This window comes from Giraffa tippelskirchi, chromosome 10 (genome assembly GCF_054371585.1).
Source record: "Giraffa tippelskirchi isolate mGirTip1 chromosome 10, T2T-mGirTip1v1.2.pri, whole genome shotgun sequence".
NCBI classification, from domain to species: Eukaryota; Metazoa; Chordata; class Mammalia; order Artiodactyla; family Giraffidae; genus Giraffa; species Giraffa tippelskirchi.
The window spans coordinates 93,392,987-93,420,913 of NC_137284.1; the positions used below are offsets into that span (position 1 = coordinate 93,392,987).

A 27,927-nucleotide genomic window follows, 5' to 3' on the forward strand; every position below is an offset into this window, starting at 1 on the left:
ATGGGAACCAGATGGGAGATGAAGAAGAAGTGAGGCGGTAAATGGAGAGGAAATGTAGCGTCTGGTTGTGAACGGGAGAGGGAGATAGGTGCTGCTCTTATTAAGGGAGTTCCTTTTTTTCTGAAAGGATGGGAGAAACAGGAACATGTTTATTTATTGGCTGAGGAGAAAGGAATAGAAAGGGAGAGGTTGAAGATAAGCGTTTTTTTTTCCTCCAGGCTCAGAGATCTGGTAGAAATCCTTAGGCTATTCAGTTCAGTTAAGTCGCTCAGTTGTGTCCGACTTTTTGCAACCCCATGAACCGCAGCACGACAGGCCTCCCTGTCTATCACAAACTCTCGGAGTTTACCCAAACCCATGTCTATTGAGTTGGTGATGCCATCCAACTATCTCATCCTCTGTCATCTCCTTCTCCTCCTGCCCTCAATCTTTCCCAGCATCAGGGTCTTTTCAAATGAGTCAGCTTTTCGCATGCGGTGGCCAAAGTATTGGAGTTCCACACTGACTCCAATGAATATTCAGGACTGATTTTCTTTAGGATGGACTGGTTGGATCTCCTTGCAGTCCAAGGGACTCTCAAGAGTCTTCTCCAACACCACAGTTCAAAAGCATCAATTCATTGGTGCTCAGCTGTCTTTATAGTCCAACTCTCACATACATGACTACTGGAAAAACCATAGCCTTGACTAGATGGACCTTTGTTGACAAAGTAATGTCTCTGCTTTTTAATATGCTGTCTAGGTTGGTCATAACTTTCCTTCCAAGGAGTAAGCGTCTTGTAATTTCATGGCTGCAATCACCATCTGCAATGATTTTGGAGCCCAGAAAAATAAAGTCAGCCACTGTTTCCTCATCTATTTGCCATTAAGTGATGGGACTGGATGCCATGATCTTAGTTTTCTGAATGTTGAGCTTTAAGCCAACTTTTTCACTCTCCTCTTTCACTTTCATCAAGAGGCTCTTAAGTTCTTCTTCACTTTCTGCCGTAAGGGTGGTGTCATCTGCATATCTGAGGTTATTGATATTTCTCCTGGCAATCTTGATTCCAACTTGTGCTTCCTCCAGCCCAGCATTTCTCATGATGTACTCTGCATGTAAGTTAAATAAGCAGGGTGACAATATATAGCCTTGACATACTCCTTTTCTTATTTGGAACCAGTCTGTTGTTCCATGTCCAGTTCTAACTGTTGCTTCCTGACCTACATACAAGTTTCTTAAGAGGCAGGTCAGGTGGTCTGGTATTCCCATCTCCTTCAGAATTTTCCAGTTTATTGTGATCCACATAGTCAAAGGCTTTGGCATAGTCAGTAAAGCAGAAATAGATGTTTTTCTGAAACTCTTGCTTTTTCGATGATTCAGCAGATGTTGGCAATTTGATCTCTGATTCCTCTGCCTTTTCTAAAACCAGCTTGAACATCTAGAAGTTCACAGTTCATGTATTGCTGAAGCCTGGCTTGGAGAATTTTGAGCATTACTTTGCTAGCATGTGAGATGAGTGCAATTGTGCGGTAGTTTGAGCATTCTTTGGCATTGCTTTTCTTTGGGATTGGAATGAAAACTGACCTTTTCCAGTCCTGTGCCCACTGCTGAGTTTTCCAAATTTGCTGACATATTGAGTGAAGCACTTTCACAGCATCATCTTTTAGGATTTGAAATAGCTCAACTGGAATTCTATCACCTCCAGTAGCTTTGTTCATAGTGATGCTTCCTAAGGCCCACTTGACTTTGCATTCCTGGATGTCTGGCTCTAGGTGAGTGATTACACCATCGTGATTATCTGGGTCATGAAGATCTTTTTTGTACAGTTCTTCTGTGTACTCTTGCCACCTCTTCTTAATATCTTCTGCTTCTGTTAGGACCATACCATTTCTGTCCTTTATTGAGCCTAAATGAATTAAACCTGTAGTCAGTCCCTCAGGACAGCACCTCAGTACAACAGCTGATCCATGTGGGTAAAAACTACAGAACATCTTCCCTAGTTTAACTGAAAGAAGTAACAGCTCAGAAGGTAATTACAGAATTAAAAAAAAAAAAGCAAATCGGATAACAGTGGTGGTGGTGGTTTAGTCGCTAAGTCGTGTCTGACTCTTGCAACCCCAGACTGTAACCTAACAGGCTCTGCTGTCCATGGGATTCTCCAGGCAACAATACTGGAATGGGTTGCCATTTCCTTCTCCAGGGGATCTTCCCAACCCAGGAATCGAATCCCGGTCTCCTACATTGCAGATTTCTTTACCGAATGAGCTATGAGGGAAGCCCTCAGGATAACAATATGTTTAATTATATTTTGTTGTCAACCAAAGAAAGATGCTTTTTTTTTTCTGGGGTGAACATGTATCAGTTCAGTTGAGTCGCTCAGTCGTGTCCGACTCTTTGCGACCCCATGAATTGCAGCACGCCAGGCCTCTCTGTCCATCACCAACTCGGGGAGTCCACCCAAACCCATGTCCATCAAGTCGGTTATGCCATCCAACCATCTCATCCTCTGTCATCCTCTTCTCCTTCCGCCCCCAATTCTACCCAGCATTAGGGTCTTTTCCAATGAGTCAACACTTTGCATGAGGTGGCCAAAGATTGGAGTTTCAGCTTCAACATCAGACCTTCCAATGAACACCCAGGATTGATCTCTTTTAGGATGGATTGATTGGATCCCCTTGCAGTCCAAGAGACTCTCAAGAGTCTTCTCCAACACCACAGTTCAAAAGCATCAATTCTTCAGCGCTCAGCTTTCTTCACCGTCCAACTCTCACATCCATACGTGACCACTGGAAAAACCATAGCCTTGACTAGACGTACTTTTGTTGGCAAAGTAATGTCTCTGCTTTTAAATATGCTATCTAGGTAGGCCATAACCTTCCTTCCAAGGAGTAAGCGTCTTTTAATTTCATGGCTGCAATCACCATCAGCAGTGATTTTGGAGCCCCCAAAAATAAAGGCTGACACTGTTTCCTCTTTTTCCCCATCTATTTCCCATGAAGTGATGGGACCAGATGCCATGATCTTAGTTTTCTGAACGTTGAGCTTTAGGCCAACTTTTTCACTCTCCTCTTTCACCTTCATCAAGAGTCTCTTTTTCTGCCATAAGGGTGGTGTCATCCGCATATCTGAGGTTATTGATATTTCTCCCAGCAATCTTGATTCCAGCTTGTGTTTCTTCCAGCCCAGCGTTTCTCATGATGTACTCTGCATATAAGTTAAATAAGCAGGGTGACAATATACAGCCTTGATGTACTCCTTTTCCTATTTGGAACCAGTCTGTTGTTCCATGTCCAGTTCTAACTGTTGCTTCCTGACTGCATACAGGTTTCTCAAGAGACAGGTCAGATGGTCTGGTATTCCCATCTCTTTCCGTATTTTCCACAGTTTATTGTGATCCACACAGTCAAAGGCTTTGGCATAGTCAATAAAGCAGAAATAGATGTTTTTCTGGAACTCTCTTGCTTTTTCAATGATCCAGCGGATATTGGTAATTTGATCTCTGGTTCCTCTGCCTTTTCTAAAACCAGCTTGAACATCTGGAAGTTCACGGTTCATGTATTGCTGAAGCCTGGCTTGGAGAATTTTGAGCATTACTTTACTAGCATGTGAGATGAGTGCAATTGTGCGGTAGTTTGAGCATTCTTTGGCATTGCCTTTCTTTGGGATTGGAACGAAGACTGACCTCTTCCAATCCTGTGGCCACTGCTGAGTTTTCCAAATTTGCTGGCATATTGAGTGCAGCACTTTCACAGCATCACCTTTGAGGATTTGAAATAGCTCAACTGGAATTCCATCACCTCCACTAGCTTTGTTCGTAGTGATGCTTTCTAAGGCCCACTTGACTTCACATTCCAGGATGTCTGGCTCTAGGTGAGTGATCACACCATCGTGATTGTCTGGGTCGTGAAGATCTTTTTTGTACAGTTCTTCTGTGTACTCTTGCCACCTCTTCTTAATATCTTCTGCTTCTGTTAGGTCCATACCATTTCTGTCTTTTATCGAGCCTATCTTTGCATGAAGTGTTCCTTTGGTATCTCTAATTTTCTTGAAGAGATCTCTAGTCTTTCCCCATCTGTTGTTTTCCTCTATTTCTTTGCACTGATCGCTGAGGAAGGCTTTCTTATCTCTCCTTGCTATTCTTTGGAACTCTTCATTCAGATGGGAATATCTTTCCTTTTCTCCTTTGCTTTTCACTTCTCTTCTCTTCCCAGCTATCTGTAAGGCTTCTTCAGACAGCCATTTTGCTTTTTTGCATTTCTTTTCCATGGGGATTTTCTTGATCCCTGTCTCCTGTACAATGTCACGAACCTATGTCCATAGTTCATCAGGCACTCTATCAGGTCTAGTCCCTTAAATCTATTTGTCACTTCCACTGTATACTCATAAGGGATTTGATCTAGATCATACCTGAATGGTCTAGTTGTTTTCCCTACTTTCTTCAATTTAAGCCTGAATTTGGCAATAAGCAGTTCATGATCCGAGCCACAGTCTGCTCCTGGTCTTGTTTTTGCTGACTGTACAGAGCTTCTCCATCTTTGGCTGCAAAGAATATAATCAATCTGATTTCGGTGTTGACCATCTGGTGATGTCCATGTGTAGAGTCTTCTCTTGTGTTGTTGGAATAGGGTGTTTGCTATTACCAGTGCGTTCTCGTGGCAAAACTCTACTAGCCTTTGCCCTGCTTCATTCAGATCACTGTAAACCAAAATGATATTTTTCTGCAGAGGTTATGCTATAAACTGGTAGAAAAGGCAATTGGCAGCTTACTCTACTCACCAAGAGAGCATAAGCCCTGAAGAGTGGTAAAAGCCTCCGGTCCCTTGTTAATACACCCATTAAGTCACCAAAAATTCTATATACCAGTGAGGTGAGGGGTCAACCAGCCCATGTGACAGCATGCAAGGAAAATTCCTAATTACCAAGGACTCATTTTCATGTTAGTTTAAAATTTAAAATTTTGGTAAAGTTGTTAATTCAAATGATTCTAAAATTCCATTCAAGAATGTATTTCTCATTGCTGGAAGAACCAATAAGTATTTTAATACAATTTAATGGAATGAAGAACTGTGAAGCAATTAAGATCGAGTTGTCTCTGGGGGGAATAAATTAGAGAGACTGCTGAATAAAATTAAAATGAGGTGGGAAGAACCTGAATAAGTGGTGACTGATTTTAACTGGTGCGGAATGCTTCAGATGGTTTCTTTAAAAATGTAAATCTTAAAACATTAAAAACAACAAAAATTCAAGAAATGTATTTAAAGGTTGGAACACTTGGGACTAGCGGCAGTGAAAGGGACGTTGTGGCAAGCTACCAAAACCAGGAAATTCAAAATCTAGATTATTTCTTCCTTCTGTCCATTCATTAACTCAAACATTGCTTGAGCGCCTGGTAAAGGACATTGACTCTGGCAACACACAGAGCAATTCTTAATCAATTTTTCACTTGTCCACACCTGTCTGAACCTTTCCAAGAGGCTGAGGTCCTCCTTTTGCAGTCTGGCCTGGGTCAGTGGTCTCTACTGCCTGATCCTTTGAGGTTCACACCCCTCCTTGCTGAAGCCTCCTGCTGACCTCCTGGCCCCTCCCCTTCGTTCTGTGAGCACGTTGGCCCCTGACTTAGTTTTCCTCTCCACTGTGCCTCTGGATGATTATAATGTCCACCCATCAAACCCACCTATCTCTAGGTTTTGTGACCTTGCTTTTGCCTCCAGTGATCTTTCTCTCACTTAGCCACTGCAAGGTCATTCCTTAGACAGTACCACACCACCATAAATGCTCCTCTCAGATCAGGCGAGGGTTTTTTGTCCTTCCCAACTTGCTTAACAACTCCCAGTAGATCAGAGCTGCCATCAGACCCTGCTGTCTTCACAAAACTGTATGTTGCCTTCACATCCTTAACCTATTCAGGAGAGATACCACAGGACCATTTTCCAACAACTCAACTTTAGTAATTATTCAGTTATTGTCCTTTGTTCTATCAGACTTACCTGGCAAAATCCCACGTATCTCTATTTTCTCTGTCTGTACTAGGCATCAGGGTGTTACTAGGGAGAGGAAAAAAATAAAACCACAAGAGGCAGATTTCACTGTAAGTTCTGTCACCATTCTGTAGTTCTCCAGTACCTCTGGCCACTTGACTCTCCTTAAGAATTGTTTTAAAACATCCATTTTAATCTGCTCTGGTCTCAAATTTCAGAGAAAACCAAAGCCTGCATACAGTCTGGCTTCTTCTCCTTTATCTTCTAGATTACAAACACTCCTACCATCTAGTCAATCTTTTCACCTGTGCTTTGGACTCCATGGTCCTCCACCTTTTTTGGAATCCAATACCATACTGCTCTCTTTAACTCGCTGGTCTTCAACTTCTCCTGCTTTCCCACATCCTTCTCAGAGATAAAGCAGTAGCTACAAAGGGAAAGGGAGACATGCTATTGTCTCATTTGCTCCTCCGCTATATATCCGGCACTCAGGAGTTGTGTAAGGTAGCTTCTTTCTGACCTCTACCTCCTCTACCACTGGGAGAATGTCTCTAAGCTGCCTATTGCTACCAGGAGGTCAAATCCAGTAGCTGCTTTTACATCCCTCACTGAACTTGATCTCTCAGTAGTATTCAACACCTGCACAGGAAAATGCCCCTCCCCTGGGCTTTCATGACTTTCTCTTCCTAGCTTTAACCTCTTTAGCTACTGCTTGTCAGTCTCCTTTGTTGGCTCATCTGCCACTTAACTTTTGAGAATACTTATGCTTTTGGCCTAAGCCCTCTTTTCTTTATAGCGGAGATTCATGAATTTTTGTTTAAAGGGCCATATAATAAATTATTTTAGGCTTTGCAGGCCATAAAGTCTGTCACACTAATCAACTCTGCCATTGTGGCATGACAACAGCCATGAACAATAATTAAATTAATCGACGGGGTTGTGTTCCAATAAAACTTTATTTAGAAAACAGATGGTGGGCTGGATTTGGCCTATAGCCTGTGGTTTGTTTATGCCATACTCTACACCCTGCCTAGAGACATATCCTCTTATGTCTCCAGTGACCATCTATACATCAAATTCATGTCCAAATCTGTATCTCCAACTACCTAAAACCCACATTTAAATGTCTGAGAGGGCATCTCAAATCTTATCTGATGAATTGTGCTCTTTGCCCCCCAGTCTGATCTCCCTTCAGTGTCTTTACTAAAAGGCACTGCCATATGCTACACAAGGTAGAAAGTAAGAGTCATCCTAGAAATTTCTCCCTCTTTCATTCTCTTAATTCTTTCAACTGGAAGAATACCTAAAAAAGATAACTCTGGAAATGCCATTATTTGAAGCACACAGTCAAATTTAACATTTCACTATTAGAGCTAAACTTTATTTCCATGTTTATTACATGTTTATCTTTGATGCTGAATACATATTAGATTGATTTAACATACAACTTGGGAGAAAAGCTGACATTCTCCACTGAATGGGTTAAAAAGGAATGTAAAACTACAAAATACTTGTTTAAGTTTGAATTCTAAATTATGGCAAACAGAACAATAATTACCTTGCCGTTTTCTCTTTCTAGTTTTCCAAGGTGGATTTCCTTATAAAATTTTCATAACAATTTATTTCAAGAAAAGAAATAAGGGATAATCATTAAAACCATTTTAAGTATAGAGTACAAATAAAGAGTCTTAATGCAGAACTCCTATCTCCTATTTAAAATACAAGTACTTCATGATATTATGAATTGAAGGGGATTAACTGCTAACTGAAAATTCAGAGCAAACTCATACATGCCATTTGCTTTTGTTTGAAAGATTAGGCTGATTTACGGGTGACACAATAGAGCTCTATTTGGTATCCATGTTAACCAGTTGCTTCTCAGAATGGAGATGGCCAAAATACTAAGTGCTTACGTGATGGAGATTTGGGATTAATCAATTCCAAGTGGCTGAAAGCTAACACAATTAATTATTCCATCCCCCCAATCACTGGCCATGTACAAATGTACAGATTTTAGCCTTCAGTGAAAAGTATTAAAATGAAACCCCTCTAGATACTCTGCAATTGCTGAAATTCAGTGTACAAAGATTGTTGTCTGTAGTGTAATTCCAATGTTTAATAAACAATCAAAATTATGAGTGGTTATCAAAGTTGTTATTGGTAAGTTTCCTTCCCTTTGCTATAAGCCCCTTAGCACATTTTATGAAGAATGATGTGCTCTTCTTACTATTACTCTTCACTTGGATACATTTAAAAAACAGTAATCACTTTAAAATTATTTTCTACCAGGGATGGGATTACAGGATGAAAACTTTTCCTAGGAGTGTGGCTGATGCCTACTGTTCTCATTAGACAAGTGGTTAGAATCATCTGCAAAAACCCATCTTCTTCTTAATAATGCTTATAAAAGATGCTTAATAAAGATAACTCATCTCTAATTAGATTACTCTAGTGATAAAATACCTTCTCATCTAACTGTTTAGGACAAATAATATATGGCTTTTCAATTTGTAAAATTTCACTTTAGCGTCATATTGTTAAAGCTTTTCTAAACAGTCTTCTAATATCAGACTCTTACATGAAAAAAGAGAAGACAAAAGAGAAAAACTCTACATATCAAGGCACACTCTTTTTCTTACAACAGGGGTCAACATATTTTTCTATAAAGGGCTGGATAATAAACATTTCAGGCTTTGCGGGTTGTAGGATCACTATTGCAATGATTCAACTTCTACTGTTGTGAGAAAGCAGTCATAGACAATATGTATTTACAAAAAAATAGTCTGAATTTGGCCTGCTGGCCACAGCCTTAGAACAGAAGGGAATCTACAAAACCCTGGTCTCTAGTCAGGTGTGATGACTGACTCAGAATCTAGCAGTTTAATCACTCTAGAACATGTCAATGTTGAACACTTCGAATTCAGCCAAATTCCCACTGTGGGTTCAGATTCTTTTTTTCAAACTCATGTCATCTTATTTTTCATTTGGGATAATTTATCTTCATTTAAGTAAGTACTTGCTTGAGCATTATTTATTGAGGGATTCAGTTTAAAATCAGTAAGTGATGTCCATAAAATTGAATATCCAATTTAATTTTTGAAAAACTTAAGGAAAAATGTAACAATCAAAACATCTAAAATAAGTACACTCACTACCCATTCCACTAATTCATTTCAGTCATATCAACTATAGAATAGGAAAAATAAATTCAGAAGTGTAATTACTTTAAAATACACTACTTCCGTATTTGTCAATATTTTACATTTATGTATATATTCTATAGTGTAAGCAGAAATTCTCTCTAAAAATCTCCTTAAAATCTTGAGGTGCAGAGCCACAGGCAATATCTGACATATAAAACTGCAGTACAGGCCTGTCAATTTGGCATTTCACTGGTACAATACAATGACCAACTTGCATAATCACTGTACAGTGTCCAGACATTCCAGTAAGAACCATTATTTTCTTTAATGTAGAATGATTGATACATAAGTCTACAAGGGGCAGTGAGGTTTAATAATTCTGTTGGATATGTCCTGACATAATTTCAAATTGTACAATAACACAAACAACTTTGTTAAGGCCATGTTTTATTTGCTGATTAATGGACAAAAGGCAATGTATTTTCAAGTATTTTCTTGAAAGTCTGTGCTCATAAAAATCATGAAAAGTTGGAAAGACTGTTAAATCACTGAAACTTTAAATATATCTTACACAATCTGTTTGTACAAAAATACAAGTTAAATATAAACATAAAGCAATCATGATAATTTTATGCAAATCTGTTTTTATGTGATCTTCAGTTATATATAAAAGTTTCTTGGTTGTTTGTGAAAAGATCAATACCAGATTGAATTACTATCTATTGGCAAAGGGCCCTAAAAAGCTTGCTTTAGCAATTATCTTTTACATGGTTAAGAGCATTTCCTAATTTGAGATCACCTAAACACTGGAAAAAAGAAAAAATGAAAGGGCAGTATGTCCATAAACCAACAAATAATTTGGCTGTACTGTATCATAAAACACAAAGAACCCCCATACATCTGTACAATAAACATTATGTATTACATACTCACACACACAGGGGTACACGTGTGTGCATGCACGTAAACACACACACACGCATACGCAGGCGCACACACACACCCAGTCATAAAACAAAGCCTAATGAGGTGCTACTTCCAGTTCGATATTCAGCTTTGCATTTTTTCTTACTTCATCAAAAGAATAGCTTTTTGTCACTTTCCCATTCTTGAAGACAGTGTGAAGAAGATCCTGCACAAATATAACAATATTGAAATTTAATGGTTATGTTAGGCTATCAAACAAAATTTTTCAGTAATGCTTAGATGAATTAGACTGAATAGTCAAATACAGAGATGCTGATAATGTTCAAATTATGAAATGATTTTATATACAAAGGATGCTGATGGAGCAGGCAGAGGAGGCAAGACCCGGATCTAAAATGGAATGTAGACATGTTTAACTTTCTGAAAAGGAATGATTCAAGTATCACATTCTTAAAACAGTTTTCCTTAAAGGCAAAACAAATCTAGTAGATGCTTATTGCTTTGGCTGCCCAGAAGCACTATGGCTGTCACTGATAATCATGATGGACAGATCAGTAAGGAAAGCCTGCCAGACTGTCCCTATTCCTAGCCAAGAGACTCAACACCGATTAAACTTATCAACCTGGAATTTACTAAACTTACTAATCATAAGTTTTTGCCTTAAACAAAAGTCAAGCTTAAAAATAAACCAAACCCAAACAGAAACATTAATAGATATTGATTTCTTGACTAATACATTAGTCACTGATTTTAAAGACTGTGTATATTCCAGAAGTCACTGATACATGTAATCCATTTGATCCATGCAAGAATAACAAAGACAAATTAAGAGAATTAGGACTAAATTCCCTTTTGAGTCTGGCAAAGCATTCCTGTCTTAGTAAGGAATTATCTGCCTCTAGTTTTTCTTGAAAAATCCATAGAAGTAATCTATTGTGCTAAAGTTTTTCATCTCATCTGAAGGTGAGCATATTACATTATCTAATATTTTTGTCACTGTTATTTCCTTTTTCTATTGAAATATAGTTGATTTACAATATTAGTTTCAGGTGTACAATGTAATGATTTAATATTTTAGATTATAAACCATTTAAAATTATTATAAAATATTGGCTATATTCTCTGTGCTGTACAGTATGCCTTTGTACCTTATTTATTTTATACATAGAAGTTTGTACCTCCTACTCCCCTACCTTACCCTTCCCTGCTTCCCTCTCCCCACTGGTAAACACTAATTTGTTGTCTGTATCTGTGACACTGCTTCTGTTTCATTATATTCATTTATGTTTTAGATTCCATATACAAGTAATAACATTCAGTATTTGTCTTTCTCTGACTTTTTTCACATAGCATAATACCCTCTAGGTTCATTGATGTTGTTTCAAGTGACAAATTTTCACTTTTAATGGCTGAGTAATATTTCATCGTGTGTGTGCATGCACCACATTTTCTTTACCCATTCATTTGTTGATGGACACTTAGGTTGCTTCCATATCTTGGATTATTGTAAATAATGGTGCTATTATTTCATGTGTGGGTTTATTATTTCATGCACATGTTTCAAATCAGTGTTTTCATTTTCTTTGGATATATACCCAGAAATGGAATTGCTAAATCATATCATAGTTCTATTTTTAGTTTTTGGAGGAATCTCCATAGTGGCTGTACCTGTTAACATTCCCACCAACAGTGTATGAGGGTTCTCTTTTCTCCAAATCCTTTCCAACAGTTGTTATTTGTAGACTTTTGGATGACAGTAGTTATTCTAACAGGTGTGAGGTGATACCTTTTTGTGGTTCTGGTGTGCATTTCTCTAACAGTCAGTGATGTTGAGCATCTTTTTACATGGCTGTTAGACATTTGTATGACTTCTTGGGAAAAAATGTCTATTCAGTTCTGCCCATTTTTTGACTGGATTGTTTTTTGATATTAAGTTATATGAGCTTCTTGGGTATCTTGGATATTAACCCCTTGTTGGTCATATCTGCAAATACTTTACCATTCTGTAGGTTGTCTTTTTGGTAGGTTTCCTTTGCTGTATAAAAGCTTTTGATTAGATTCCATTTGTTTATTTTTGCTTTTATTGATTTTGCCTTGGGGGACTGATCTAAGAAAACATTTCTATGATTTACACTGAGGAGTGTTTTACATGTTCTTTTCTAGGAGTTTCATGGAATCATGTCTTACATTTAGGTTCATTACTGTCTTTGACATATTTTACATCTCATTTTGTGTATCACTAAACTGCTTATTGCAGATGTAGATGATTTTACTGTCTGTCTTTTAAACTTCCTTGGTAAATGCTTGATTTGCTACCTTTACTATACATTTGCCTTTACTAACAAGGTTTTTCCTTTTGTGATTATTGTATTTCTAGTTACAGCATTTTTCTCCCCTGCTTGGATTACTCCTATTAACATTTCTTATGAAGCTGGTTTGGTGATGCTGAACTTCAGCTCACCTTTTGATCTCTTCATCAAATCTAAATGAAAGTCTTATCCGGTAGAATATTCTTGGTTGTAGGTTTTACTCTGTCATCACTTTAAATATATTGTGCCATCCCTCTCACCAGCAGAATTTCTGCTGAAAAGTCAAATTACAACCTTATGAGAGTTCCCGTGTATGTAAGTTGTTCCTTTTCCCTTGCTGCTTTTAATATTCTCTTTAATTTTTGTCATTTAATTACCACATGTCTTGGTGTGGTCCTCTTTGAATTTGATTCTTTTGAGGCTCTCTGGAATGCAAGGCCCACCAGGTTGGAGAGGCTGAAGTGGGGCTCAGACCCTTGTTTCTTTGGAAGAACCTCTGTAATTATTCTCCTATGGGTTGCCCACTTGGGGATATGGGTCTTGACTATATGGTGATTCTCCTGTCTTGTCATAGTTCCTTCTTTATAGTTTTAGTTGTAGATCTTTCCTGGTAGATTCTGCTCTTTCTCATCAATATTTGTTCTGTAAATAATTATAATTTTGGCATGCCCATAAGAGGAGTTGAGTTCGTGGTCTTCCTACTCCCCCATCTTGAAACAATCTTACCTATCCCTGTGTTGTTTCCAATCACACTACTCTTGCTGTGGCATTTTCTTTATATTTAAATTTTCATAGTTAAATTCATAATCTATTGAGGAAGGGTGGTTCCTATTAAATCAAAATGTCTAGATGATCATAAATGGCTTACTGACTCAAATGTTCTAGAGTATCATCCACATGCTCTTAAAACCCATGTCTTGTTTTAATCACAGTTATGACCATGTCTAAAGTAACTTTTGTCCATCTGGCGTAAACTAATACAGCAAAGTCTTGGTAGTAGAAGAGTTAAATGAAGGCTGTGTAATAGGCTATATATAAACACATCTAATTCTAAAAGTTTTAGGAACTTGTACATATTTCTCATTAAGATAACAGAAAAATCTTACTGTAATAATTATGGCTTAAAATCTTAAAAGAATAAAATAAAAGTAACATAAGCAGAATATATGTAGTATAAAGAATCAAAGGTTTAAAAAATATCAATTTTATTATATAATCAATAAAAATAAATTTTTAATAATTTTTATCAATGGTGAGTAGTTCCCTTCTAAAAAGGAATATTTTCTTGTTCAATCCAGTGGCTTCTTATTAATAAAAACTAGAAGTTGAATATAAGTGTAATTTTCTATGTCAATGAGCATATAGACTACTTTAAGCATACTATATAAATATTTCTAGCTTGGTTGATTTAAATCAGAAAACCTGGTTCATTTATTAGTTATAATCTGAATCAAGTCTCACTGTTTTTATCAAGTCTCACTGTTTTTATATCTTATACTATTAAGATGACATAATTTGCCTTTTTAGCCCATAGATGTTGCGGTGAGAATTAAATGAGACTAAAGAAAACCATCTGAACTGGATTCTTTGTTTTGAAAAAATGGAATCATCTTTAACAACATCTTGGAATTTGGAGAGCCCTTCTTTTATCTACTAAAATTACCACAGTTTTACTGTAACATAAACAGCTATGAATAGTCTAAGACTGGCATTCTTTAAGTATTGTTAACTATTCCTGTTCAGAAATGATTCACTGCTAATTGGCAACAGGAGTAAGATCAAATACACACACTTACTGAAGCTCACCAATCACTCTCTTTGGGTAACTATATGGAACACCATTTTTTTTTTCTTATAAAATATTTCACCCAATGTAAAGGCTAGCCATTTCTTATTTTTCATCTTATTTTGGTAGGCTAGGTCAGCAATTGTAAACATTTTACAATAAAACTCTTGTCCTCCAAGAAAAGAGCTTTTCTGAAAATAATTTTAAACACAAAAGCCTCCTTTCTTAATTTGAAAAGTGAACTTATTACTGTTTAACAAACAAAACAAACCCAAATTAGCATAGATACATACATGACCATATTCTTCAAGGTCTCCTTTTCCTTCCTCAAGTGTAACAAAATTTCCTGCTGGTGTCCTATGTAAAGATAATCGGCCCTTTTTGGACCTTTTGTTGGGATCAGCAACTGGATCCTTGAAGACGTTAATCTGGAATCCAAATTAAAGTAAGAGAAATAGAAGACTAATCATCAGAAATGTTGACTCAACTCACATTAAAGTATACATAAAATTTATATAAATTTTAAGGTACTTTGCAGGTATAACTAAACCAATCTGCATCTAGCTCTTACAGATATAACTCTAGCCTATTGTGGAGGAGAGAGTCTTCTGTCAGGAAAAAGGTATGAACCAAATCCAAATCTTTGAAATCCTTTCTTACTTGTGCAGAATACTAATAACTCCATCTGTAATAAATCTTTGAGGTCAACAATGTGACCCTTAAAGTATCCCCTTTTCTGTTATGCATTGCCCTTAAACTGATCTAAGTCATGCATGTTACTGAAAAATAATCCACGTCAACTCTATAATCTGTGGCAAGGGTACTAGGATTTTACCACAGTAAAGGCTTGCCCACTTCATAACTTTTTCCCTTTTGTTACTTTTTATTCTACTAGTGATATCTTGTTACCATGAGAAGCAAAGACAACCTTGAGAACCTAGAGACCTCGAGCACAGTGTTTTAGGATCAGAAAGGTAGAAGGCAACTGGAGAAGCAGAAGAGGCAAACCTAGAACTTGCCAAAGAATGATGGATTGAACTAAGGGAGGGAACCAACCCATGTGTCTTTAGGATCCCCTACACACATCATTGAAAAAGCAAAGAGAGTTCCAGAAACACATCTACTTCTGCTTTATTGACTATGCCAAAGCCTTTGTGTGGATCACAACAAACTGTGGAAAATTCTTCAAGAGATGGGAATACCAGACCACCTGACCTGCCTCCTGAGAAACCTGTATGCAGGTCAAGAAGCAACGGTTAGAACTGGACATGGAACAACAGACTGGTTCCAAATTGGGAAGGGAGTACGTCAAGGCTGCCTACTGTCACCCTGCTTATTTAACTTATATGCAGAGCACATCATGAGAAATGCTGGGCTGGATGAAGCACAAGCTGGAGTCAAGATTGCTGGGAAAAATATCAATAACCTCAGATATGCCGATGACACCACCCTTATGGCAGAAAGCGAAGAAGAACTAAAGAGCCTCTTGATGAAAGTGAGAGAGGAGAGTGAAAAAGTTGGCTTAAAGCTCAACATTTAGAAAACTAAGATCATGGCATCCGGTCCCATCACTTCATGGCAAATAGATGGGGAAACAGTGGCTGACTTTATTTTTCTGGGCTCCAAAATCACTGCAGATGGTGATTGCAGCCATGAATTTAAAAGACGCTTACTCCTTGGAAGGAAAGTTATGACCAACCTAGACAGCATATTAAAAAGCAGAGACATTACTTTGCCAACAAAGGTCCATCTAGTCAAGGCTATGGTTTTTCCAGTGGTCATGTATGTGAGAGTTGGGACTATAAAGACAGCTGAGCGCCAAAGAATTGATGCTTTTGAACTGTGGTGTTGGAGAAGACTCTTGAGAGTGAGTCCCTTGGACAGCATGGAGATCCAAGCAGTCCATCCTAGAGGAAATCGGTCCTGACTATTCATTGGAAGGACTGATGTTGAAGCCGAAACTCCAATACTTTGGCCACCTGAAGCAAAGAACTGACTCATTTGAAAAGACCCTGATGCTGGGAAAGACTGAAGGCAGGAGAAGAAGGGGACGAGAGAGGACGAGATGGCATCACTGACTCGATGGACATGAGTTTGAGTGAGCTCTGGGAGTTGGTGATGTACAGGGAAGCCTGGTGTATTGAAGTCCATGGGGTTGCAAAGAGTCGGACACGACTTAGTGACTGAACTGAACACACATCCTTTGATACAGAGACTCCCAAGAGCTTGTGAAGAGCTACTAGGGAGTTGGTTGTTCAGCTGCCTGCAGCTTGGGTTCCCCCTTTTAAGACTACCAGAAAATGATTCTAGTGTCACAACTTGAACCTCACAGTTCACCTTCCTAAAACACTGACAGTGTTTACATATTTGCTTATCTTTAATACATGATGGCTAAGTGAGCTGAAGTGATTTTGTGTGCATGCTAAGTCGCTTCAGTCGTGTCTGACTCTTTGTGACCCCATGGACTATAGTCTGCAAGGATCCTCTGTCCATTGGGATTCTCCAGGCAAGAATACTGGAGTGGGTTGCCATGCCCTCCTCCAGGGGATCTTCCCCACCCAGGGATCAAACCTGAGTCTCTTGTATCTTCTGTATTGACAGGCAGGTTCTTTACCACTAGCGCCAGCTGGGAAGCACAGGTGAGCTGACATTCTCACTCAAATTTGCTCAACTTCTTGATTCAAAGGTATATACTGAAGTAGTAGAAATGAATTGACCTGCATCATCTCTCTTAAATTCTCTCTCACTTTTCCTCTTTTTTCTATGTCTTCTTTTCTGAAGTCAAGTTATCACCTACTATCTCTTATTTTTCCTGTTTCTGAGTATTGTCAGGGGTAAAATACAGTAACAGTTCAGGACCATATTATCCTTCGACTATTGCATTCAATACATGTATTCTGAGCATATTCTAGGCCTACACATACAGAAGACAGTAACAACACAAGAGCAGAAGTTGAAGGACATACCCCAAGGCCATTGGTTACAACATAACTACATTTGAAGGAACAATTCAAGAGATCTCTTGTTAACTTCTGTAGCAAGGCTCCACCAGAACCGAAGGAAACATTTTCAATACTCCATTTTTTTTGCTTCATGCCTTCCACAATCTAGATTAAAGAAGAAAATAAAAAAAGGTAATTTGGAAGTGGAAAGAAGTTATTTTTCCATGGGCCATACTGGTGAATAAACCATCTAAAGCTGTTTATAGCACAGTAAATAATGAGCTAAGAATAAGGCCTACATGAAGTTACATCCCACTTTTTTCTTTTAAAAGACCCACTCACCTCAAAGAGGGGAAGCCCAAGGAATAAGTGTAGAAGGAGGAGATTTCATTCAAAGTTCCTGAATTTGTACTGTTATCAGTGATTGTGGTTTAGGTTGGGGGAATAAAGGGAATGAGAGGTAGAAAAAAATGGCTATCAATACACAAGGTTACTTGAGTAAACTCTCATCTGCCTCTTTAATTTACTGCCCAGATACCAGTAGCACAAGCAATGAGGCCCAGACATTTGCCCCAAATCACTAGATTCTGTGACTCTACTCATCATTAATAAATTTCAATACATGTTGTCACATGTCACAGTGCAAGTCATGTAATGGAGTGCTTAAAATCGACAGATATTAGTGATTTTAAAAAAGTGTAAAAATACTCCCTCTAATTTAAGAGTTGAGGCACTGGCGGTCATCTGACCCTGGCTGGTACTCGAGTGCCATAAAGAAAACTATGAACTGACTGGGAGCTAAGATTTATCACTGGATCATTTTTTGGCAGAATGATTATCTAAAAAGCCAGAAAGAGAGACCTATATAAACAAAGACTTCTAACAACTGGACTATTTCTTTCAAGGGACACATAATTAAAAATTTACATTAATTTATTACTCTAGTATCATAGAGTAATAAACTGCATTTGCATTTCATTTGCATTTCTTTTTCCCAGGCAGGATTTAGTTAACTTGTGTCTGTCTTCTTATGTAACATACTCAATCACTTTTATGGTAGAAGATAACAGATAAAGTTTAATAACCATTCTTTTAATTTCATATTAGTCAAAAGGAAGTAATTAGAAAGTATGGGGTTTTTAAATTTAAACAGAACTTTCAGAAGTGATTAGAAAATCAAAATCAAGTTTAACAAGTTTATGTGAATTATTCATACAGATTTGTCATATACTTCCCAATACCAAGAGTCTCAAACTGACCTCTTATCTAAATGAGGAATAGTTGCTGTTGTTTATTCACTAAGTCGTGCCTGACTTTTGCAACCCCCATGAACAGTAGCCCAACAGGTTTCTCTGTCCATGGGATTTCCCAGGCAAGAATACTGGAGTAGGTTGCCATTTCCTTCTCCAGGGGATCTTCCTGATCCAGGGCTTGACCCCACGTCTCGTGCACTGGCAGGCAGGTTCTTTACCACTGAGCCACTAGGGAAGCCCCATTTTCAACCTTATAAGATACAAATATATAAACTCCAAGGACCTACATCTTTTAAGAAATCCACATTTAGAAATGCAACTTTCTTTTTAAATCTCAGTCTAACTCTCCTGCTATATGTCAGGAATCAAGATGGAGACATATGCAATTTATTTTAAAGTAATTCTCATGTCTTTTTATTATTACACTTGAACTCAAAATACTCAAGGGCCCTGAATTTTTTTCACTGAACTAACTGTAAACCAAGTATAACTAAAACAATAATGAAAACCTTATAAAACAATGTGAAATCAAAGTTCTAATAAGTGAATTTCAACATAGAAGAAACACATGGAGTAGAACAGAAAAATGGAGTAAAAGAAACGGAGACAGACAGATGGAGGGTAAGGAGATATGGGTAAAATACAGAGAAAATAGTTTCAGACCTGTCACCTGATTTTAGGTACACCTCAGAAGCACAAGAATGAGGAATTCACAAAAAACAGTACCACCCAATGTCATATTCTGTCTTTTAGGACCAATTTCTTTAAGGTGTTCTTCCCATACAGCTTCACCATCACAAGTTGTGAAATTTAGACAATTTAGTTGATGTGAATTTTTCTATTAATGTTACTGGATGTTACAGAATTAGAGGAAATATTACTTTTAAAAAATTTTACACATACAAATTAAAAGCAAACCTGATTAGACAAAAAGTCTATATGAATTCCTTTCCTTGCTTCTAAAAACTTATTTTGACCCACCTCCAATATGAAGAGAGAGTAGGTATTTAGTATCCTTTAGGTAATGAGTGCATGTATTAACACAAACTACTCCTTCTCTGACCATTCTGTTTAAGGTTTTACCAATGCCAGAGAATATGTGTCTTGGGATTTAACTTTTTGTTTATGGAGTTAGTTCTTTAAAAAAGGTTCAAGTTCTGAACTGATTCTCAACTTTAAAAATGCATATACATTTTCAAACTTTATTTAGAAAAATGAAAAAAAAAAAAGAAAGAAAAACCAAAGAGCTTCAGTTTTTAAAGAGAAGTTCAAATACCCGATGGAACAACTGAACTTAAAGAGCTGCCCCTAAGAACAAGGAAGGACAAGGATAAGCAGTGGGAAGAGCCCTGGGCTAGTAGATACTCTGTTACACAGCACCTTGCCCAGGTTTCTTCATCTGAAAGGGACCTGCTAAAACGGAGGTTTGGGTACTAGTTCTTAACTGACACCAAGTCAGAAACCTTCAATTCAGCTGAGCTAGAAGACAACAGCAATTAAATATGCCAACTGAGATTTCTATATTCAGGTTCTCCTCTTTGCTGCAGACTTTTCTTCTATTTCTTCCTTTGTACATCAAAGCCCCTAATGCCCGAACACCAAATGTCTTAGAAGAGCTGGGGAAGTTTCCACTTATCTTAGGCAAGGCGGTTTGGAAGAGCTGGTGGAAGAAACCTCATTTCTGATATTTTAAGAGATCTATTTCAGACCTCATTTGGAACTCTAAATACATATCACCACAGAAGTACTAAGAGTTATATGCAATAGTTCTTTCTTTCAAATGAATCTTTCGAAAACAAACTGTTCATAACTGGAGTCCTGACCTTCCTCTAACCACACCAACCCTTTCAAACAGAAAATTCTTTTGGCAACTTGTGTTATACAAGTGGATATCATCTGAAACTAGCATACATTAACATGTCAGTGCTTTATAATAGTTGACAAACTACATCATGGTATCAGTGATAGTCTTAATTGTTATGGAGTACTTTAAGTATTAAAATTATAGTTCTTTAGAAACTTATTTGAGAAACAAAAGAAGAAAAAGGTTTAAGATAATATAAGACTTACACTGTTTGGCTAACTCTAATAATAATAGTGAAAACAGTCAATGCTAAATTTAGCTGCTGCTGCTGCTGCTAAGTCGCTTCAGTCGTGTCCGACTCTGTGCGACCCCATAGACGTCAGCCCACCAGGCTTCCCCGTCCCTGGGATTCTCCAGGCAAGAACACTGGAGTGGGTTGTCATTTCCTTCTCCAATGCATGAAAGCAAAAAGTGAAAGTGAAGTCGCTCAGTCGAGTCTGACTCCTAGCGACCCCATGGACTGCAGCCTACCAGGGTCCTCCGTCCATGGGATCTTCCAGGCAAAGAGTACTGGAGTGGGTTGCTATTGCCTTCTACGCTAAATTTAGAGGAGGTAACAAACCATTCTATAAATCTGAAAGAGCACAGTATCAAAAAGACTAGTATCATTCAGGTTTCACATTATTAGAGTATGTGAAGTTCCATTCTATTGAAACTGAGACCTATTTGTACAGTGTTAAGACTTTTTGTTTTACATATAAAGAGTACTCTTTGGCATTTTCTTGTTTCCTAATGACACTTCTTTGGGCTCATCATCCATGGTGGCCAATGAGGACTGGGAGTGTGGTTTGACTGGTACGTCTATATTTTAAGTTACTATTATCCATAAATTTTTAAGCATTTAACAGAAAAGCCATACACTATCTTACTAAAAGAATAACAATTGTACTTAAATTATTAATGTTATTGTTATCACATTAGTGAACAGTTTTATTATAAGAATTACCTTACTGAAACTATTTAATATAAAATACATACCTCTTGTAAGGTATTAATATCTACTCCATCTCCTTGAATAACTCTAAGGTAAGGTGGTAGCAACTTGTAGCCCTTCGAGTTCTCAGTAACAGGGAACTTCTTACCTAAAATATCCAAAACCTGTTTGGAAAAATACACATCCAACACAAAATAACTAAGACTGAAAAAAAGTGTAAAAACTTTCCAAAGTTAAAAAGACTTTGCTAACAATCTTGAATATAAAAATTAAATTACTTAAATTTTATATTACCATGTATAAGCCTTCTAAAATTTCATCTCAATCCATTTGATTTTTAGAACAGGCATGCCATTTTCTATCAAGCCAATTTATGCTGTAAAGTGGCTCAAAACATAAGTATTTTTCCCTCACATTTTTCAAATTAGATTCAGGAAAAAAATCCTTTAACATTAGAAACTTACAATGGTAAATATAATATTTTTAAAAGGTATACAAAACATCATTTAAAAAACTCATGATAATACTTTTGACTTGGATTTTTTTCTGCTTGTGCCAATAATTTAATTTGTCTGATGTAACTCAAACATGAATCCAGCTGAATTTTCTGAAGTCCTTCTCACTTAACAATGACACCAATTTTTTTAAGCCAAATTGTTTAATACACAAGTTGTATAACTCATTCACTAACTATTGAAAGTTTGGTAGCAGCTGAAATACTTCAACACTGACTGAAAATTTATCAGAAAGCTTCCTCAGAGATTCAAATTCTACCCAACAGTCACTCCCTTTTCCTAAATAAACTGGTTTAATATTCTAACAATGACAAAATTCCGTATGATAACTCAGTTGATTCTTCAAACTAGGTTTGTATATTTTTATTAGGTAACAGAAAAAACATGAAACCTATACAGTTTGCTAAAACCAAAATCAGTTCATATTTCATGCTAAGATAAAACCATCAGACTGGTCTATTACTTAACAGGCTAGGAAAAGACCTCCTTGATCCTACACTCCACTGTTTTAAAGGGTAATTCATCACCTAATCATCAGCTGGGAAACAGTGTGGTAAGGAGAGATGGTGATAGTCATAAAGACCTATGTTGGCTACTTGGCTTATTTTATTACATGTTGTCTGACCTTGAGCAAGTGAATTTTAATCTAAGCTGGTTTCTTTGTCTATAAAAAAGAGTTGTAATACGGATCATAAGGTTTTTGGATATTCAGTGACACAATTAAGCAAAGCATGTAACACACTATTTTTCTAGTAGTAAGCATCAATAACCTGTTTCTATTAGTGCTTTTCAAAGAAGGTAAACCAAGTCCTAAAGACTTAAAAAAGAAAGAAAAATAAAAGACAACAAGGCTACATTGAGGACCGGTAGTATCACCAAAGAATCTCTACTTGAAAAGTATTTTCGAATTATTTTTGTTCCACATTACCTTGCACATACTTCTTTTGCACTAAAACCTTCAAAAATACAGCAATAACTTGTGATAAAGGCAGAGAAAGAAACCACAAACTTGGTAACCAAATCACAGGACTGGTTAAAATGGTAATGGTATTTATTAATCTTGAAGGTAAGTAGAAAAGAAAATATCTATTCAATAGTCAACAGTACTTAATTGTCTATTTGACAGTTACATATTAATTAATAACCCTTCACTCTGGAAATACTTTCTCTGTTATTAATGTGTGACCTTGGGCAAATCTATTACTCTCTCTGGGCTGCACCTCTAAAATAAGGGGACTGGTCCAGATAGTTCTGAAATGGTGTGTGTATGAATGAAATTAAAAGTAGTGTTGATGGAGCTGGTTACTGGCACTTTTAATAAGTTACGTATTAAAATTTACCTTTAATACAGTGTCAAGAGGATTTCCAGAATCAGGTCTGATTATTAGTGGTGCCTCTGTACTTCTCGATACTATTAAATGTCTTAGATCTTCACCCCATGTTTTCTCACACGCATTATAAATGTCATAGCTATCGCTGACCACAGATACAGGCACTGATGAAAACTGTGTTACTATATGTTCAAAAGCATCTTTTTCATGGTCCTTCCCCCAAGCTGTTATGGTACTAGAAAACAAAATGAAAATACAGATTTACTTAGGCAGACACAATATCTGTTCCTGAATTATACCTAATGTTTACTATACTACACCATCAACACTGCAGAGAAGGTGAGTGATTTAGTTTAATGAATGCACATCAAGAGGTTAGTTGAATATTTGAGCCAAACCAAATCACCCTTTGGCCAATTTTTAAGACTACAAGTAATCTCTCCAATAGTTATTTAAACTCTTAAGTCATATTCAACCAAAGGATAAACTATGTTATTTTCTTTTTTAGTACTCCTGAACCTAACTCATTTAAAATGAGTGAGCTAAAAAAGCACCTGTTAAACACACTCTACATATTATGCTGAGATGTTAGAAAGAATGAACACATACTCCCATTATTTCACTAAGCAATGCAATTCCCTTTTGTGAATTTTCAAAACCATATACCAATAATAATATGGACATATATTTTATCTTTCTTACTCTCCAAACCTTACACTTAAAAGACAATTACTTAGGCAATTACTTATACTGTATCATGCACAGATATAGTCAACTAACTAACGCTTTACCTGTTGTATCTTTAATTGGCCTGTAACAGGCATTTATTTTACTTATAGATTATCTGCTAACTAACATATGCCCAGGAAGTAAGAATTACAATATTTAGTTTGAGCTAAACATAATTAAGATGGGAAATAGTGTGAGAGTTTCTATTAGGCAAGAATGATTACAGTGATTTTTATACTGTCCTCAATAATGGTGGTTCTTTTTGAACAGATTAATGGCATTTAACTAAAGTACTTGCTGGTTAACTAATATATAAATAATAAATTCGTAATGAGAACCTAATAATGAATTTTAGAATTGTTACGATTTTCTCATGCCCAGTAATTTTAGTTTCTCCCTAATTTATTAGTTTTTGCTTCTACTTCATTTTCCAAAGTAAAATAATGGAAAGTGAAACAACCCATTCATTTAACCCCATGCAGATATGTTTACCTCCAAACTATTTAAAGAGACATACTATTTTTGAAACTGTTTTCTTTTTTCCTCTAAAGGACTAAAGTAAACAACTTCTCTCATGCTGTCAATGATATGCTGGGGACAGCAGAGGATATACACTTCAGGGATATAGACTTCACTATCCAGAACTACTGAGATGGAGAGAGAGCATATTTATATAAAATTTATTTTATAGTGAACAAAGTAGCTATGATGCTTACTCTCCACTTCATGCAAGCATCTGCAGGTTGAAAGGAAAATTAAGACATGGATAAAGAAAGCCCTTTCTTCAAATCAAGAATTGCTATGGTCTTCTCTGTAAGGGAGAGAATTAAGCTCAAAGAATACTAGTACTGGAGAGCTTTGCAATTAAGAACAAACTCTTAAGAGGTTATTTCAGTACAGTCATCTAACTGTGTGTATCACTTCTAGCAAACTTAATAGTTTAGTCTTTATCTTACTTGCTTTCTCTTTGGCATCTGAACTTTCCTGAAGCTTTATTTTCCAATGACTTCACTGACGTATCTCATGTTTTGATTTTTCCCCCCTGTTTCTTTGGGTCCTCTTCTGTTTCCCCTAGATGCTGCGCTCCCCTTCCTCAGTATGACCTGGGCACTAGCCTCTCTCTGTATACCTCCCTATGTGAAAAACCACTCAAAGCCTTTAAAAAATACCCTTATAGTGAGTTTCCAAAATCTGTACCTTAGCCCATGTTTCCCCCCTCTACACCACCCCCTCAGTCTCCAGATCCATTTTGTTGGGGAGGAAAATGAGTATCTTCATCTCATCATCCCATAGACATTTCCTAGAGCACCTTCCACATAATGCAATCATAACACCTATTTTATTTGGTATATAGAGATCATAAATATTTGGTCAGTGACTTCTACTTATACTACCGTTCCAATTTTCAGCATCACATTTGATATATTTCCAAAGTTTGAGGAAGAGGTATATAATTGAATATTTCTAAGTCCAGATTCATATATTCTTTAAGAAAATATTTATAACAATAATGGCAATGTTCTAAATTTTAGCATTTTCTTATTTTAAAATTATCTTAGATGTTAGTTCATTTTTCCTCAATGACCTTCTGATGTTGGAAATGCAAAATTTTTGTTCCTCCTTTTGTTGGGTTGGATGGAGGAACTGAAGAACAGAGAGATAAATGACTTGCCCAAGGCCACCCAGTATGTCAGCTGTAAGGTCACTCATATTTCCCAACTTTCAGTCTAGAGCTCTTTTCACTATACTATGCTGTTGTTTAAAGAGACTTGTCTATTTAAGAACAACTGATATATTAAGGAGTCAGATTTGTAGATGTAAGAAATATTATGAGGCTACAAAAACACAGTAGATTTTCACCCTGTATTAACATGAAAGTCCTAAAGAAAATATCTTTATTCTCAGATTTATAGTATCACACTCATGATGTTATTACTTTGAAACAAAACCATTAATAAAGAGTCTCACCTAGGGGTACTGTATTAGTAAGTAAGTTTTTAAAAGGTGTACATGTATCTAAGACCAAAAATTAAAATACTGCAACCCTTAAATCTTGATCTGTTAATGTCACTCTTATTTTCCTAGTTTTACTAGTCTTGAAACTTACATGTGAAAATATTCAAGTCCCTACTAAGAGAGCAATGCTAGTAAATGTTAGCTGAATCCACTTTCTACTGAGCCCCAGTTCAAATCATCATTTCAGCAATTTCATCTCCCAAGCCTCTGCTCATGTTTATCCCCTTCTTTTCATTTATTTAGCCACTTGGTTCTGAATCTCATCATCTCTCAAAATTATTGCAACAGTTTCCTATAAATCCCTACTTCTCATTGTTCTCTATTTTTCAATTCATAAGATAGCCCACTATCAAAGGGATCTTTCTACATTTCTCTGACACAACTTCTTTGCTCAAAAACTTCAATGCCCACCCTCATTTGAAAATGGAATTAGAATAACTCAGCACATTCAATGTGAAAATACATTTGAGGGCTTTTACTTATTAACCTGTATTTCCAGCCCACCTGATGTTCCCTACAAAATCTCCGTGCAAAATACATTTCAGTCCTTATTCCTTAAGCACATCCATATTTGCCTCTTTCATGACAATGCTTAACACATGGTAGGTATGTAATAAATATTTATTCAGAGAATAAAGAATCCCCTAATGTCTGCAATTAAATTTTACCAATCATTCAAGAAGTCAATATTTACATACCATCTCTATAAAGCCTTTCTTGATCCTACCAGTGGAATATGACCCTACTTCTCCTTCCTTTGCACTGCTGCAGTACTTTAATTGTGTCATTTTAAGAGCACTTTAACAGAGCAGAATGCTGCTAGCGAACTATTTTTTTTATCCAAAAGATAGGATTAATTCTTTATATCTTTCCATCCCTTGGAACACCCAGTAGATTGCTGGGATCAAAGCTCAGCTTTACTCATTGCTGGTTTTAGCACCGTGCAATATTCAAGCAAGTAGGTAGAATTTAATAAGCCTCCTCCCCCAAACTAATTACATTATTTTTGTTGTATGAATCAGAAATAAGGATTGGTATACATTTAAAAAACTCCACTAACTTTCAGTAAAATTAACTCTAGAACCAGAGCAGCTATAGCCTGGATTATATTGTCTTCTAGTTTAACTTGAATGGTTTAATAAAATCAGACAAGGAAACATAAGAATCTGAACACTCTTCCTTTCATCAAAAGGGCTAACTTGCTCATCTACAATTGAGGGTGCTGGGTTCAGAAGATAATTTCCAGAGCAAAGATAAGTGAAGTTATGTAGAAGAGCAGGGAAAGAGAGAACACTGACCGGGTTTCACAATGAGTGCTTCTAGACTTCAAGTATACGACCTATCTGCATATGGCAATAGAGAAGCTAAAATTTTTTAAGCAATAAAACTTATAGAGCAATATAAAAGTTAGAAAAAGAACTCCTAAATTGTTTCTATTAGGACAGTTAAAAGTTTTGTCTACCTCCCTGATACCAGTTTTTATACACAGTATAAAGAAGATTTACTGTAGTACCTAGCTGTGTAGTTAAACAAAACGTGACTGAGTTAAAAAATGAAGAAGCTTATTTATGGAAAACCAGTGTGAGATAACAGAAGGATGAAAACAGAAATTTTACCTGTGTTCTGCCGCTGGAACAGAATAGCCTGGAACAGGATCTTTTGTTCCATAGTATTTTTTAATTAAAGCAATTCCTGCTACTGTATCTGTTCCTTTGAAGTTAACCAAATGAGCAGACGCTCCTATGCCAGCAGTCTGTAAAATAAACCATAAACCAAAATCCAAAAAAAGAAAAAGACCCATACTTGAAGTACAGAGCATAGCCCCCAAAGGAGTTACTGTCTTCAGTTATTTTTAAAAAGAAGTCAACTGTTACCTCCTCAAAGAGACCTACTTAATTAATAGGGATCTACCCACACTTCCCATCATCCTCTTTTCCACTACTCTGTCTCGTGCTTCTCTGTAGTATTATCTGACATCTGCCATGTTTATTACATATGTTTAGTCATCTGTCCATCCATCCATCAAATATATAAAGGACAGAGATGTTTATTGAAGACTATTATTTCAGGTATCTTTAACAGAGACTGACACATATTAGGTATTTAATATCCTTGACTGAATTTCCGGAATTTCAAAGTGTGACCTACTTCCCAAATAACTTCTTGGTAACTTCCTAAAACTTCATACTGGTAACCTAACCAACAATCTATATTTTATTAA

The 27,927-nt window shown here is 36.7% G+C and overlaps 1 protein-coding gene across 13 annotated transcripts in view; it reads right to left on the minus strand.

Annotated features, from left to right (window-relative positions):
- Positions 1–27,927, minus strand: part of NAMPT (nicotinamide phosphoribosyltransferase) — a 74,086-nt gene that overhangs the window by 25,714 nt on the left and 20,445 nt on the right. For 4 of the 13 annotated variants that reach the window (XM_081535922.1, XM_081535920.1, XM_081535929.1 and 1 more), the window contains 8 exons: positions 27,323–27,459; positions 22,971–23,196; positions 21,160–21,279; positions 17,089–17,229; positions 14,416–14,550; positions 10,173–10,232; positions 7,516–7,554; positions 5,967–6,023 (listed from right to left, as the gene is read on the minus strand). In XM_081535922.1, the coding sequence (XP_081392048.1) occupies positions 6,021–6,023; positions 7,516–7,554; positions 10,173–10,232; positions 14,416–14,550; positions 17,089–17,229; positions 21,160–21,279; positions 22,971–23,196; positions 27,323–27,459 (861 nt within the window). In that variant the 3' untranslated portion in view covers positions 5,967–6,020. Of the gene's footprint in view, positions 1–4,161; positions 4,675–5,217; positions 5,879–5,966; positions 6,024–7,309; positions 7,555–9,400; positions 10,233–14,415; positions 14,585–17,064; positions 17,230–21,159; positions 21,280–22,970; positions 23,197–27,322; positions 27,460–27,927 lie in introns of those variants that run through there. The other 9 variants (XM_081535923.1, XM_081535928.1, XM_081535924.1 and 6 more) reach the window with 6 other exon arrangements.